At 35.1% G+C, this 14,741-nt stretch overlaps 2 protein-coding genes across 3 annotated transcripts; one reads left to right on the top strand and one right to left on the bottom strand.

The window, feature by feature from the left end:
- Nucleotides 1–8,427: 8,427 nt before the first annotated feature.
- LOC6037639 (COP9 signalosome complex subunit 7) lies at nucleotides 8,428–10,176 on the bottom strand. Of its 2 annotated transcripts, none has more exons than XM_038257397.1 (4): nucleotides 9,842–10,176; nucleotides 9,304–9,777; nucleotides 9,096–9,243; nucleotides 8,428–8,507 (listed from the first exon to the last, which is right to left on the bottom strand). In XM_038257397.1, exons 1-4 carry the CDS (start codon nucleotides 10,040–10,042, stop codon nucleotides 8,500–8,502), a joined length of 831 nt encoding a protein of 276 aa, XP_038113325.1. In that variant the 5' UTR covers nucleotides 10,043–10,176; the 3' UTR covers nucleotides 8,428–8,499. The 2 variants fall into 2 exon arrangements, with proteins under 2 accessions (XP_038113325.1, XP_038113324.1); XM_038257396.1 differs by lacking the exon at nucleotides 8,428–8,507 and adding an exon at nucleotides 8,593–8,743.
- Nucleotides 10,177–11,244: 1,068 nt separating this feature from the next.
- On the top strand, nucleotides 11,245–11,884 carry LOC6052476 (DNA-directed RNA polymerases I, II, and III subunit RPABC3). Its single transcript, XM_001868706.2, has 2 exons — nucleotides 11,245–11,510; nucleotides 11,567–11,884. The coding sequence occupies exons 1-2, from the start codon at nucleotides 11,300–11,302 to the stop codon at nucleotides 11,806–11,808; spliced, it is 453 nt and encodes a 150-aa protein (XP_001868741.1). The 5' UTR covers nucleotides 11,245–11,299; the 3' UTR covers nucleotides 11,809–11,884.
- The last annotated feature ends 2,857 nt before the right edge of the window (nucleotides 11,885–14,741 follow it).

Raw genomic sequence — 14,741 nt, forward strand, 5'->3', positions numbered from 1 at the left:
TCAGTTCTCGAGACTTCGATGATGAATAAACGAGGAATAATAATTTTGTAATTTAAAAAAAATATTGATTGCAAATTTGACTTTACGTAAAAAATACCTTTTTAAAGGTGTTTTTAAAAGATCTAATAAAACAATGCAAAAAGGGCCGTTGTGGGTTTTGTAAACAAAGAGTGTGTCCTGCTCACGCTAGAGGATGTTTACATCTGACATGAAAGAATACACTCTTGTTTTGACTAACCTACAACGGCCCTTTTTGATTGTTTTGCTAGAGATGGCATTTTATGCCCCTTTAAACATATCAAACACCAGAAAAAATAAAAATAGTGTTTTTTGGAAATAATTTCGACAGACAAAATGTGAATCAGCAAATTCGATAAAAAAAATCCTTCAACAGATGCTGATTTTCGTTCAATATTTTTGGTCAGCTGCCAAATTTGCAAGGAAAATTATATGGAAAAACTGATGACGCAAAATGGCTTTTTTAGCATACGGAAGACATCCAAAAAGTTTCAGCCAGATGAAAAAAAAAATACAAAAACTAAAATTTAGAAAAAAAAAATGCTTATTTCGTAAAGAATTGCAAAATTATATTCTAAATTTTACAAAAAAAATACAACGCTCTTTAATTAGAGTTGAAGTTGACTTTATTTTGAAAAATATAAGGGTGAAAACGGAAAAAGATCCGCATCACCAAAATTAATCCAAATAAAGTTTTGTGATACAAAATAAATATTTGATTTTTTTTTCAAGTATTAGAACACTTCTCAAAAACAGATTCTATCAAAATAACACGTTTTCTCGGATATGTCTCTAGACAAAAGTGATAATGTATTAAGTTTTTTGTGATACTTTCTGTATAAAATTCATGAAACATTATGCCTGAAATTTTAAATTTGGTTTTTATCTACTTCCCAGCCAGACAGAAATTACAAAAAAAAAAATACGAAAACAAACCATGTCAAATCATGAATAAATAAAATAAGGCTCATGCCATGTCAAATGAGTACACTTTCGGACTCAATCTTCATAGATTTCCAGCTAACTTAAAGGGAATACTCTTTCTTCAGGTTGCAATTTCAACTCTAAAATGCCCCCCAATTATTTTTACACTTTTGGTTTTAAAATTTGGTTTTGAGTCACAAAAAAAACAAAACATGTCATACAGTTCTATCCCATTTTTCAAACAATTCCGCTTGCTAAAAATCAACGTAATTTTTTTAAATTGATCATTGTTATGTAAAGTTTTAGATTCGTTTTCACAAATAAGAAGAAAAATAAAGTTAGTCTTTTTCGTCAGCCATTTTTGACAAGCGGAAATGTGTTTAAAAGACGTGTTGCCAAAAACGGGATGTTATTGCAATTCGACGGTTTCAATAACAAAAAAAATATCAAAATCATCTAAAAAAAAATAAACTTTCTCAAAAAAAAAAATAAAAAAAATCTAAAAATGTTTTAAAATGCATTTTTCACTAGTTCAGTTGATTTGCAATTATAAGTTTTCAAAAAATGTAAAATTTGACCAAAAGAAAAAAAATAGCGTAAAATACATTATGCGGTACTATACACTCAAAACCAGAAGTACCCTCAAAAGGGTTAAACATTCAATATTACGCCCTTTTAAAATGTTAGTCTTGGTTTAAAAATTTTGAAAATATTTTTTAGAAGGGATCGGAAAATTTCACGAATGGTTCATATTTTGACATTGTAAATCGGACAATTAGTTGCTGAGATATCGACATTAGATAACGGTGGGTTGTTAGGGTGAGACTTAGAAAACATCAATTTTCCAGTTTTTAAACACTTGAATGGCAATATCTCAGCAACTAAGGGTCGTATCAACAAAGTTCAAAAAAGATAAATATAGAGAATTTCTCAGCTTTTCAAAAATTTTTTTTTCAAAGGTGGGCAAACATGTGCACTTATTTAAAAAAATGAAAAACTGTGACTATTTTCAAAAAAGTTTCCTAAAAATGGCTTTAACTTGAAAACGGTGCACTTTATCAAAATTTCACTTAAGTACTTTTTGATTGCAAATTTGATTTTACATCGAAAAATGAAGTTGAAAATTTTTTGCGACCAATAAATATTTCGATTCTTTGAAAAAAAAATCAGTATTGATGACTTTTTTGCACAACCTGGAAATTTCTGAAAAGTTGGCATTTGATGTCCCCTAAAACATAGAAAAAAATAATAAAAATAGTGTTTTTTGCCTTATCAAGTTTTAGCAACAAAAAGTGAAATTTAAAAAAAACATTTTTTTTTACCGTGTATCAATTTTTTTCAGTGTTGTCCTTATCCATACCTACAACTTTGCCGAAGACACCAAATCAATCAAAAAATCCTTCAAAAGATACAGATATTTTAATTTTCATACATCATATTTGTATGAACATCAGCTGCCAAATTTGTATGGAAAATTATATGGACAAACTAATGATGCAAAAATAGCTTCTTTAGGCATACCGAAGGCACCAAAAAGTTTCAGTCGGATTGAAAAATACAAAAAAAATCGAATGACCGAAATCTGAGAGAACTGCTCAAAAGGGTAATGACGGGTAAACTTAAAAAAGTGAGGAAGTAAACCTCAAAAAGGGTTTGTTTTCCTTGTGATGGCAGATAAAGGGTAGATTGAACCCTTTTTGAGGGGAACTTCTGATTTTTAATGTATATCGATTTTTTTTGCTCTAAAATATGCTTTTTTTTTTTTTAAACATAGCTTTTTGCCCCATGATTTTTTTTTTTTGACAAAAACTTTCAAAAATATGTGTACCAGCCTAATCGAATCACGAAAAAAAAATGTTTGTCGATTCGCATCTTTTCTTGGTTGTTAAGCCAAATACACCCTAACTACGCTTAAGTTATTTGGAATTTTAAAACCTAAGATGGCGGCCAAAATGGCGGTGATGAAATATGGAAAAAGTGCGTTTTGTAATTTAATATGAAATCAACTATTCAAAATGGCTAAAATGGAATTGCAAAACTCGAATTTGATGTTTGAGGCAAGATAACAAAAAAATACAAAAAGAATTTTATGTATGATTTTACTAAGAAAAGATTTTACTAAGAAAAATAATTTGAAAAAGCCTAAAATTTCACTGTTACATGAATCGATCGCGCTCAAACATGTATTAGTTCTCGAGTTCCACTTCCCACACTGTAAACGCAACACCACGAAGCCTTCCCCAGCAGCACAAACAAAACAGTCTTCCCCAACAGTTCGACCAGATCAGTCCGCTCGTCGTAGGCGCTTTGTTACGTCGCTGTTCCACACTGTCCACATTCCAACCGCGAGTGTGTCGAACTGCAACATTTTTATTAAATTACCGATCATTGCATTGTGTTTGGTGCGCGAACTTTGGAGGGTTCTCTTCACCTGCAATCGCGCAGACCTTTGTTGTTCTGTTGAATAACCAGATCAAAAGTATCGAAACTTTTGACGTGATTCATCTACGAGAAATCGCTTCTAGTGAAATCGCGATCCTCATCCAGCTAACAAGATGTGCCTCAACTGCGGAACCGTCATTGTGTGGTAATTGTCCGACTTTCCAATTGCGTTTTCAACGCGCGTTTTCATTCGCTTCGATTAGTCACTTTCGCAGAACTGATAGTGTGAATAACAGACAACGAACGTATAGAAACTTGTTCTAACGAGATTTAGTTGCAACAGGGAAAGTAACAACTCTCTCGCGTCATTTCAGCTGCCTCATTTTCGCCATCGCCGTCGCGGTGGCCATCTACTACGGCGTGTTTAACGTGAACGAGTCGGCACCGGAAGTGGGAGACTTTATCAAGAAGACCGGCGACCAGATCAAGCACGGCATCAAGGATGGCATCAAGAAGATCAACGACGATTAGGGGCGGTAGCCGACTGCAAAGGACAAAATTCACCGTAATGTAAGTCTTTTCTTGAATCTTGTTATCAAATATTTTAATAAAATATGCTTGTTCAACAGGTGCCGAATTGGACCAAACTGAAAACTACAGTAAAATGATTCAATAACGCCGAATCTCAACACTCGAACCTACAACAAAACAAAAATGCATCACAAAATGCTCAGAAATTCCAGAACTCCACATGCGTAGTGCAAATTTACTCGAACAAATAAAAATAATGTGGAATTCGTAAAAGTGCAAGTTCTAAACCATATTCTACTTTTTTAACTTAGCTTGTAGTAATTTATGAGACGGATATTCTTTCTTTTTCGAAGATGTATAACAAATCGACAAGTTTAAATAAAAACTATTAAGTAAAAAGGAAGCTGAAGAAAAATAATTTTTATTTGGAGAAAATAATCATCCTTATAAATTTTAAGTTGTCTTTCGATTTTGTATAGCAATCTTAATACAATACTAGGTATGCATTATAATTTCACAAAAATTAATCATTCTTGAAATGGATCCAATCATGATCCTCCATATTTTAAAACAACAGAAAAAATAATTTTTAACTGTTTTTAGATGGTAATATTTGAAATTGGTTTCCTAAAAAATGAAAAAATATTAGCAAGACTCCAAACAATTTTGCGGACTGGTCATACAATATGGGCATGAGAAGTATGAGCGAATGAGAAGGGATTTTCTGATCGATTTTGTGTGTTCGGCAAAGTTTAAGGATATGACAAGGACTTTTCAGGAGAAAAGTTATGTTTTATTTCACTTTTTATCACCAAAAGTTGAATTGGCAAATTACGTGTTTTTTTATATTTGTTTTGTTACGATAAATTGTAGGGAACAAAAATAGGGATGCGCTAGAATTCAATTTGGTGCAGAATCTATCGATAAAAATTGTGATTTTTGGATAATATTGTCAAACAAAATTTCCACAATAATTTAAAGATGCAAAATGAAATTTGCAATCAACAATTACTTAACTTTTTTTTTTATCTGGTGCACCATTTCCAAGTTATAGGCAATTCGAGGTGATTTTTTTTTTCTTATTTAAATACTTAGGCAATTGCAAATTTTATTTCATGTTTTTGTCACGACTTCTTCTAAAAGGAGAATTTGCTACTCACTGAAGCCATGCGGGTATGATCCGTGGTCAAAAACCGCCGACATCTTGCTTGTTACGGCGGTAGACGCACCGGTCTTAACTCCAAGGAGTTCTCGGATGACTCAGACCATCCCAATAAGTTGTTACAACATTGCACTGAAGCCTTCCATACTCACTGAAGCAGTCTGGGTCGGATCCGGTTTCAAAACCTTGAAGTTTCGACTTGTTTCTATGGGATGCCTCTTGCACAAACGGTTCAAACGGATAAAAACAAGAGAAATCATGTTTCAATCATGCTAAGACATATCAGAACTCATAGTTTTTGCTGATACGCGTCGAATGAAGTCAAGAAAATCGAAATCCATAATGAAACAGAGATTTTATGAATGATTTTAGAAATAGCAAAAATATGATTTTTTGCACATTTTAACCCAAAATGCTCAAACTTCAACAACTTGTAACTTTTGAACCCCGGGGTTTAGAGAGTTGGTCCAGAACACTTTTTTTCATGTCTCGGCGAGATCTTTCGAAAAAAAATGGTCCCGTTCGTGTACATCCTTGGACCAAATTTGCCCATTCTCCTTTCCCCAATAAATAAAGAGATAAAAAAAAATTGACTAAAATTTAAATTTTTATTGAAAAACCTTGTTGAATCGATTGTAAATAATTCCGTACATTGTATAAAATGGCGCACTTTATCAAAAAATCTGTGAAATACTTTTCGATTGCAAATTTGAATTCATTTACATTCGAAACTGGAATCAAATAAAAAAAATCCAGTAAAATTTATATGTTTTTCAAAAAATCAAAAATTAGAAAATATGAGTTTAGGGATAGATTTTTTGTAAAAAAAATCATTTAAAAATCGGCAATTTTCCATGTGCCGTTTTTTTCTGAATAGTCCTCATGAATACCTACAACTTTGCCAAAGACACCAAACTGATCAGAAAATTTCTTCAAAATATGTATACGGATTTTCGAATATTTACGTACTATTTTTGTATAGACAGCAGCCAGAATTGTATGGCTTCTTTGTTCATAGGAAAAAGATCATTCATAAACCACGTGGACACTTTTTTGAAATCTCAGACAAAAAATCAGTAACTGCGTATCTGTCAAACTGAAATGTCACTAATAGGGACGTGGCGTTACATCGTGCTGCCACCTGGTTTTTTTTAAGTGCAAGAGTGGAAAAGTGCTGAGTCATCGTCTAAAAATAGACGGCGTCCTATCTCGCCGAGTAAAATGAAGTCGATAAAGTAGTCGGTTTCGATGAGAAAAAGTGGAAAACGTGGTCTAAAAATAGCGACGCTACCCCCCCTATGACATAATGTTTGGATGCTGCAGAGAGAAAAGCCTCTTTCAAATGTGTTGTTTTATAATTTTGTATTTTGGTTTTTTAGAAACAAAGGTAAGAAATTGTAAATAACAAATGTATAGCTAAATAACAATACTGAAAACATTTTTAAATGGCAAGCAGAACCAAATAATGATAATTGAAAAACCATCAACGATTGCTGAATGTGCAAATTATCTGTCAAAATGACACAAGTAAATAACTGAATTTTCAGCAAAACAATTTGACGTTGCTTTTGCTGAAATTTCAGTTGTTTTGACAAACATTTTACTGAAATTTCGGTAAACTATCTGTCAAAATGACAAATGTCAGTTGGGGAACGTTCTTTTATTACGTAACGCAAAAAATGGATCCAACTGCGTTACGTGATAAAAGAACGCTCCCTGAACTGAGAATTCAGTAGAATCTAAATTACTGAATCATATACTGAAATTTTTGTTGATGACTTGTTAAAACTTTACTGAATTTCAGCGAATAAAATTTGGTGTGATTTTCGATGATTTACTTAAATTTCAGTAAAATGATTGTCAAAACAATTAAAATTAGAAAAGTTTGCTTTACTAAAAATTCAATAGGGGAAATCTACCCTTTCCAATCAAACACCTATCTTCGTCATATGGAGAGTTTGATGCTCGATTAAAGCTCCAAAAATACTATTTGGGCTATAAACTTACCAGCAACAGCACCGCCTCGAGTAAGCACGCAAATGTATGCCACTTACTGGCCAAAAAGATCACATTTAATGCACTTTTGATCATAATTTGTATTTTGCGAGACCACTTCTCATCATTTTGTTGGCACACACAGTGACACACACGAGAATCCCTCAAACGCTTAATGAATATCGCCAAAATTACCTTTTCACTTTCGCTTACTTTTCACGGCGCTTAAGATATGAAATTGCTTCCAACTACCGGCAACATGTTCTTTTGATCATTAGTAAGGCACTCACTTGAAGAATAATCCCGAAAAATGTAATAAATTAGCAAGCGCCATCAAAAACAAACGCGTCAAGTCGTTTGACGTTTCAATTTTCACTTTGCATTCCAACCGAAGGCTGAAGAAAACCGAGCGAGAGACGAAGGCAAAAAAGAACAAAGGCTGGCCGTCAACACCACCAGCAGCACAGCCAGCGATGCCAGGAAACTTTCCCTATAAATGCCACTTTTCGTGAGTGTTCGTTTGAACTGTCAGCGCAAATGGCAACACTCGACAGAGTGTTGGAAGAAAAAGAACTAAGCCGATATTAGAAAAATGGCCGTGGCCCAATGCATTCGCCTCGATTAGAATACCCTTGGGAATTTTTTTAAATGCTTGGTAAAGAAATAGAATAACTTTTAGTGAAAGTGAAAATAAACAGAAATGTTCACAAAAACTTGCTCTACTCGTTGGTGTACTTGGTTTTAGTAAAATTCAAGGGAGACTCTAGATTATCCAGCATCATTCAAACACGACCGCTTATTAGGATTAAAATGGGTAGATTTCCCCTAATTTACTTCTGTCAGTTTGACAGATCATTTGCTGATTATTCAGCAATCGTTACTAGTTTTTTTTAGGGATTTGATTTGTGATTGTTTTTAGTTAAAAAAATAAATAAATGATATTGGCAATCTTCCAAACTTTAATTAATATTTGTTTTGTAAAAAAAAATCAAAGCAATTCACTTTAACGACCCCCGGGTCTTTTGCAGTCTCTGTTGCAAGTTTCTGCTCATTTCTAGGCGTCCGAAGGTTATGTGTGGTCGAACCCGCGCCCCGTAGCAACTTAGGGATCGGCAGCCGAAGCTGCTAACCACCGCGCCACGAGGCCCCATTTGTATGCTTAAAATGAGAATGCATCGTTCAAAAAATAACAGTGAATAAGTTAGTATCAGTAGTTTTGTAGTAGCGTACTAATTTTTTTATAATTTCTGGAACATGATTTTCTGACGTTCGTTTTCTGATAATATTTACTACACAAAAATCATTTCTTTAAATACTTACGTGTTTTGAAATGCTTTTTTTCCTATTTATGGAAAACCGTAATAACAAAAAAAAAAGATGATTTATAACCTACAATTATCAAATATATTTTCAGTAAAATCTATCATATTCATTTGCAAAGTCATGTTCCGCTCAGAAAGCTAAAAAGGGCCACATTTCTTTCAAACTCATTTATCTAGTTCGGCACGTATGGAAATAAAAGAACAAAAAAGAGCAAAGAATGCAAATTAGAAGAGGAAAATAAAAACATAATAACGAGATCAGACACAAATCACATAAAAAAGTTTATTCACAGTGCAAAGTAAGTGGCTAACGATTTAACCAAAGAATAAAAATAAACGGGAATCGCCAGCGAACTTGGTTCGCTCTTTCTCTTTTAGGGCATCTTTCTGGAGACCATTCCGGCCGAACCTGTTTGTAGGGTCAAAACGAGGGGAGGAAGCGGTCGGTTAAGACATTTGTTTGATTTGTTAATCACCACGCACCAGCCCAAAAAAATAGGAAATCACCGAATTAAAAGCCAAACAGAAACTAAACCTCAGGGACAGAAACCAAACCAAAGATAAATGAAAGCCCGCGTTTTGCAGTGGTTTTGCTCGTTTGGAAAGAACACAACTGTTTTTTTTTTTGCGTTAGAAGAATGTATTGAAAGGTTTTGCATTTTGCTTCGTTCCGACTCCGAGTGCTTTTTCTTAGGTCAGGAAGGAATTCACCACTGCGGGAGATCATTTTGCTCAGGAGAAATTTTTGAACCACGACTTACCGCTCGCTTTCAAGCTTTTGGACTTGGTCGGCTTCTTGCGGATCTCCGGATTGCCGCCGGCGGACATCTCGCGGCCCGAGTCGGTGGCCATCGCCTCGTCCGAGTCGTTGCCGGCCTGCACCTTGATCAGCTTCTTCAGGTTGGCGATCTGTTTGAGGAAAGGATCTTTAGACTAGCTCCGGAGAAATCTGCAAACCAACTCTCTCACCTCAGTCTCGATGCAATCCTTGTGCTTCAGCCGTTTCTGCTTCTCAGTGTTGGCCCGGTGAATCTGGTTCTCCAGACAGGCCAGAATCGTCTCGCACGAGTCGCACCACTCCTGCAGCGTTTCGACAATCTCGCTGACGTTGCCCTTCCGGATATCGCGCCCAATCGCGTAGTCCACCTCCAGCTGCTTGTTCTTCTGGTCCAGCTTGCCGTGGATAATGTCCGCGTAGATGGCCTCGATGATTAGATCCTCCAGGTCGCGCACGTTCTTAATGTCCATCTCGTGCAGCAATTCCTTGTACGGAATGCACTTGGTTTTGATGGCCAACGAAACAATGGTCAGGTGCTGCAGCTTCTTGCGCATCACCGGCGTCAGCGGAATCAGCTGGGCCTGGTTCTCCAGGTACTGCCGGTACGTTCCGTACGCAAACAGATTGAGCGTGTTGTAATATCCGGCATTTGGACCAGTCTGAAGCTGCAAAACAAAAAAATAAAACCTTCAACCCCAACAACCAACACGCCACCAAAGTTCCACCAACCTCGGCAATGTTCGGCATGGCCAGCAGCTCCCCAAACACGTGAACTCCCGGCGCCTCCAGAACCTGTTTGATCAGCTCCAGACAGGCCAGCCCCTTGGCACTCTTCGATAGTAGAACGTACTGCTCGATAGGATTGTGGGCGGAAAACTGCTGCTGCTGGCCGGCACCCTCCCCGTCGACGAGATTCAGATCGGGAGTCATTTTTGTTTCGCTTTTTTCACAAGAATCGATTACGGAACGGTCGGAATGGTTCTTTTGTGTTTTCCGGAAAAGAAAAAGTTGCAGCGACAATCGAAAATATTTTTCGCTTCCTCGAATTCACGCAAACAAAAAGTGACGTTTGTCGGAGTGCGAGGGGACGAAAGTTTGAGTCCGACAAAATTAATGATAGACGAGGGGGTAGCCGATAGGTAATTTATCGATTATTACAAATTCAGATTCAGACGAATTTTGTTTTTTTTTGCTCGAAATAAAAAATTCAAGCGGAAAAACCTAACAATCATCATTAAATTTTCTGGCAGAAAAAAATAAAACTTAACAAATATGCCTAAAAAATAAGTTGTGATTAGTCAAATATTTTAAAAATTAAGAAATTTAATGAAAAAATCAGGAATTTTTGAAATTATTCTCTGTAGAATTTAAAAATCTAAAAATCACAAATTCAAGGGCAAAATTAAAAAAAAATTAATAGTAATTTGCAAAAGCTATGAGAAAATCAAAATATGGCACATATTGAAGGCTTTTTAATGACCTTTCGACTGCAACCAAGAGAGTTGAAATCTAGGTTGAAATTGATAAAGTATTACGAAGAAATTAAATCAAATAATTAATAAAAAAAAACATACTAAATAAATAGAAAAAAAGGACAAAAAAATAGAAAAGTATAAATTAATAAAGAATATAGGAATTTAAGAATTTAAGAATTTAAGAATTTAAGAATTTAAGAATTTAAGAATTTAAGAATTTAAGAATTTAAGAATTTAAGAATTTAAGAATTTAAGAATTTAAGAATTTAAGAATTTAAGAATTTAAGAATTTAAGAATTTAAGAATTTAAGAATTTAAGAATTTAAGAATTTAAGAATTTAAGAATTTAAGAATTTAAGAATTTAAGAATTACTTTTAATCTACCTTTCTGTCACCCCTCACAGCTTGTCGGACTAACGGAGCGGCAAGGTGAATCCCATAAACAGCAAACAAAAAAGAAATGTCAAACCAATGTTTACCAAAATAAAACCGCGACAACCGTTGAATTTGTGCAAAGCGCGTCTTTTTTGAACAAAATTGCCAGAAAATCTTACAAAAATTAGAGTAAAGAAAGTGCAAAGCAAATTTTGAAGTGTTTTCTACAGCCCAAGTAAAAAATCATAGTAAAACAAAGTATTTTTACGAAATAAATCGCCTCAAAAATCGGCTAACCTCAACCTGCCCACGCTTGTAAACAAAACCACCGTCCAGAATGTCCGGAATCCTGTTCGAGGACATCTTCAACGTGAAGGACATGGACCCGGAGGGCAAAAAGTTCGACCGAAGCAGCCGGCTGCACTGCGAGTCCGAGTCGTTCAAAATGGACCTCATCCTGGACATCAACTCGTGGCTCTACCCGATGGAGCTCGGGGACAAGTTCCGGCTGGTGCTGGCCACGACTCTGCACGAGGACGGAACACCCGGTAAGTAACACCTAGTTTTATTGAGGAGAAGTTCTAACTTGAGTTTATTCTTGCAGCCAGTATGGAGTACAACGCGGCCGAAATCGAGGGCTCCCGGGCGGACAGTTTTGAGTACGTCATGTTCGGCAAGGTGTACCGGATCGAGGGCGATGACGCGCAAACGGAATCGGCGAACCGACTGTCGGCGTACGTGTCCTTTGGTGGGCTGTTGATGCGACTGCAGGGCGATGCGAACAATTTGCACGGGTTCGAAATCGATCAGCACATGTATCTGCTGATGAAAAAGCTGGCGTTTTAGGCGGCTGCTGCTGCTGCTTCCGGTTCTTTGGTTAAGGTAATTTTGACTGCGAATAAAACTGCTATTACGGTTGAAATCGGTCCTATCTTGATCTGTCCGACATCTCCATGACTTTGAAGAGAAGCCAAATGTTGAGGAAAAGGTTGGCGAAAATGAGAACCGTCACGATGATGATGGCGATTGCACTGTTTAGAGTAGCGGAAGTTGAGTTAAAAAATTTAAATCAAGGAAAAGAAAAAAAACTTTGTTTCTACCCACCAGGTGCACGTGACAGGTTCTAAACTTGGTCTGTTCAAATTATCGTCCATGTTGCAATGGATCTTGAAAAAAGAATCTGTTTTAAATAAGGTTTTTACTTAAAATTTGAGTCAATGTCGTATGCAATGGCTTGCTGAGAATGTTTTAGTGTTGCATTCAATTGCACATTTTAAAATATATTTTTTTCGATTTTTATTCGGAATTTAAAAAATATTGATTTTGACAAATTAGCATTGTTCGAACAGCTTGATTTGATCGAGTGATGTCTTCGGCAAAATTTCACAAAAGTTTCATTTTTTTACTTTGAAAATCGAACATAGTACAGTACCAGGGTGACCACTCAAATCTCATTTTCAAACTCCTGACTTTTCCAGAAACTCAATGAATTGCCATTTCTTATCTGAAGAATGATTTCTAACAAAAAACTCTTTATGAAAAAGAAAAATATCAGCCATAAAAAAAAAAATCTAAATGATTTGCAAAATAAATCAAGCTATTCACAATTTTCGTAAATGAAGAAACTTGATAACAAATTCCCAAAAAAAAAAAAAAACTTCAAAAACGCTCAAAACATGACCAATGTATTTTTTTTAAGAATTTAGAAAATTATCCAGGAAATCGGTAAAAAGTTTTTGAAAGTTCCTATTTCAATCAGTATTTTATTGCTCTCATTGTTTTCAATTTTTTACCACTTATTTGATAAAAAATGACCAATTCTTTAAACACATTTGCAATAAACATAAATAAAAATTTGCTTGATTTTTTTTTGCAATTTCAATATTTTTTTCATGCTTTCAAAACGAAAATCTGATTTTCCATTTTTTCATTCAGAACTAACAGCGATTGGATTTTATTCAAAATTTAAGTTTTCCGATAACTGATTGCTTAAATTATCCTAAATGCTCAGGTTTTACGGGTTGAGTTTTTAAACTTTAAACTTGTTCCTGCTCAAGGCAAGCCAATTTGCAGCCAAGTGAGCTGAAGTTTGGGCTGGAGGCCCCATTTTGAGTACTGCTTCGGGCAGTCTCATATAATTTTTAATTTGAGCATATTTTTTTCCCCGGGCTAATACACACTGCATAAAACACTATCCCACAGCAAATTTTAACAATAAATCGGAGCGTTTGGTACGGTATGTCCACGCATCCTTCCTCCCCTGTAGATTCTGTGAAATGTGATCCGTTCTCAGAATCCTCTCTGCGGTAAACGCAACGCAGTAGGGCTGGCCGCTTTAATTTTTGTATTACATTTTCGGACGTTCTCGGATGTACTGCAATTTTTAAAACGGACAAGAAAAGTGCTTGGGGCGTAATATTATCACAAGACTTTCCAGCATGCTTTCATCGGACTGGCTGCGTATGGGTTGGATTAGATTAGATTATTTAAGTTTTCCGATAACCGAAAATCGTACTCACCAAAAAGATCAAGGGAAATGTTTGGAAAAATATATTTGAAATGACTTAATGAATGTAGTTAAACAAATAAACATATTTGCCACAAAAAAAAAAAATATATATTTCCAAACTCAATTAGATCATCATAACATTACGCTGGCCATAAATATTTAAATCAGACTACTTTTGTATCAGTTTTATTAACTTTGTTGTTGTATTATGTTACATGTAATCTCTTATTTGATACACTCAAATTAATAAAAATCTTTTGATTAATAAAAAATATTAAGAAAGTTTGTGTCAAATGCATCCAATATTTATTAGAATCTGGGTGCTGAAAAGACAGAATGCGTAACGCAGGGTGGCCACCTCGGGAAAAAACCGGGAAAACCGGGAAAAACCCGGGAATTTATTCCACCGGGAGAAAACCGGGAAAAACTCGGGATTTCGACTGACAAACCGGGAAAATATTTTAAGTTTAGTTAAAATTCGACAAATTCCTCTTAAATGACTTCAACGTATACTTTTCTCTATTAGAATATTATTCTAGTTATTCTAAATGAAGAATTCGGGAAAATAATGATTGAATTTGTGTAATAGACTCAAGCTGCTAGGCTATGGATGTTTTTTTTCTGTTGAGTATTCCATGATATATTTCTTTGGCGAGGGGGAAAAGCAACTACTATTACCACTACACCTGACCCGATTTAAAAAAAACAAATGTTTGATAAGCTGCAATTTTTCCGATCAAGTTCGCGGTTCAATAGAAAATTTACTCAGCGCTATGATTTTTGAAGTCTTATTTCAATAAGTATTGAATTTCATAAGCACAATAAACAATTTATTTTTATTTTATTATGTATTTCAACATCAACTTGAGGGTTCACAACAGCCAAGGAAGTTGTTGTCTTTTTATTCCAAAATTGTCAAACTTACGGATTTAACCCTTCAATAATATGATTGTAAAAAGAGTTAAAATCTGCTTTACAGTTACAGTTCAGACTCGATTATCCGAACGCCTCGGAAAAAATAAAAAATATAAATATTAAAAAAAAGCCACAGTTTCAATATTTGCATGGAAAAGTGTTCAAAAATGCATTTTACACTAGTTCACTGCCCATAATTGAAAATTCGGCTATTATGCCAAATCAAGTATTCCGAGAAAAACGCGTTTTTGTGTTTGTCACAAAATCTCCGTCAAGGCAATTTCCCATAAGAGTGGCATATTAGCCGTTTGGTTTTTCTTATCGGCAGCCAAGTCTAAGCACTATTTCAGTAAAA

The sequence above is a fragment of the Culex quinquefasciatus genome, chromosome 2, assembly GCF_015732765.1.
Source record: "Culex quinquefasciatus strain JHB chromosome 2, VPISU_Cqui_1.0_pri_paternal, whole genome shotgun sequence".
Lineage (NCBI taxonomy): Eukaryota > Metazoa > Arthropoda > Insecta > Diptera > Culicidae > Culex > Culex quinquefasciatus.

Bases quoted from the DNA above. Each gene is read 5' to 3' on its own strand.
- LOC6037639 (XM_038257396.1), bottom strand. From the start codon at position 10,042: ATGACTCCCGATCTGAATCTCGTCGACGGGGAGGGTGCCGGCCAGCAG. The intron at 9,778-9,841 runs GTTGGTGGAACT...TTTGTTTTGCAG, and splicing joins CCATGCCGAACATTGCCGAG to CTTCAGACTGGTCCAAATGC. The intron at 9,244-9,303 runs GTGAGAGAGTTG...TTCCTCAAACAG, and splicing joins AGGATTGCATCGAGACTGAG to ATCGCCAACCTGAAGAAGCT.
- LOC6052476 (XM_001868706.2), top strand. From the start codon at position 11,300: ATGTCCGGAATCCTGTTCGAGGACATCTTCAACGTGAAGGACATGGAC. The intron at 11,511-11,566 runs GTAAGTAACACC...TTATTCTTGCAG, and splicing joins GCACGAGGACGGAACACCCG to CCAGTATGGAGTACAACGCG.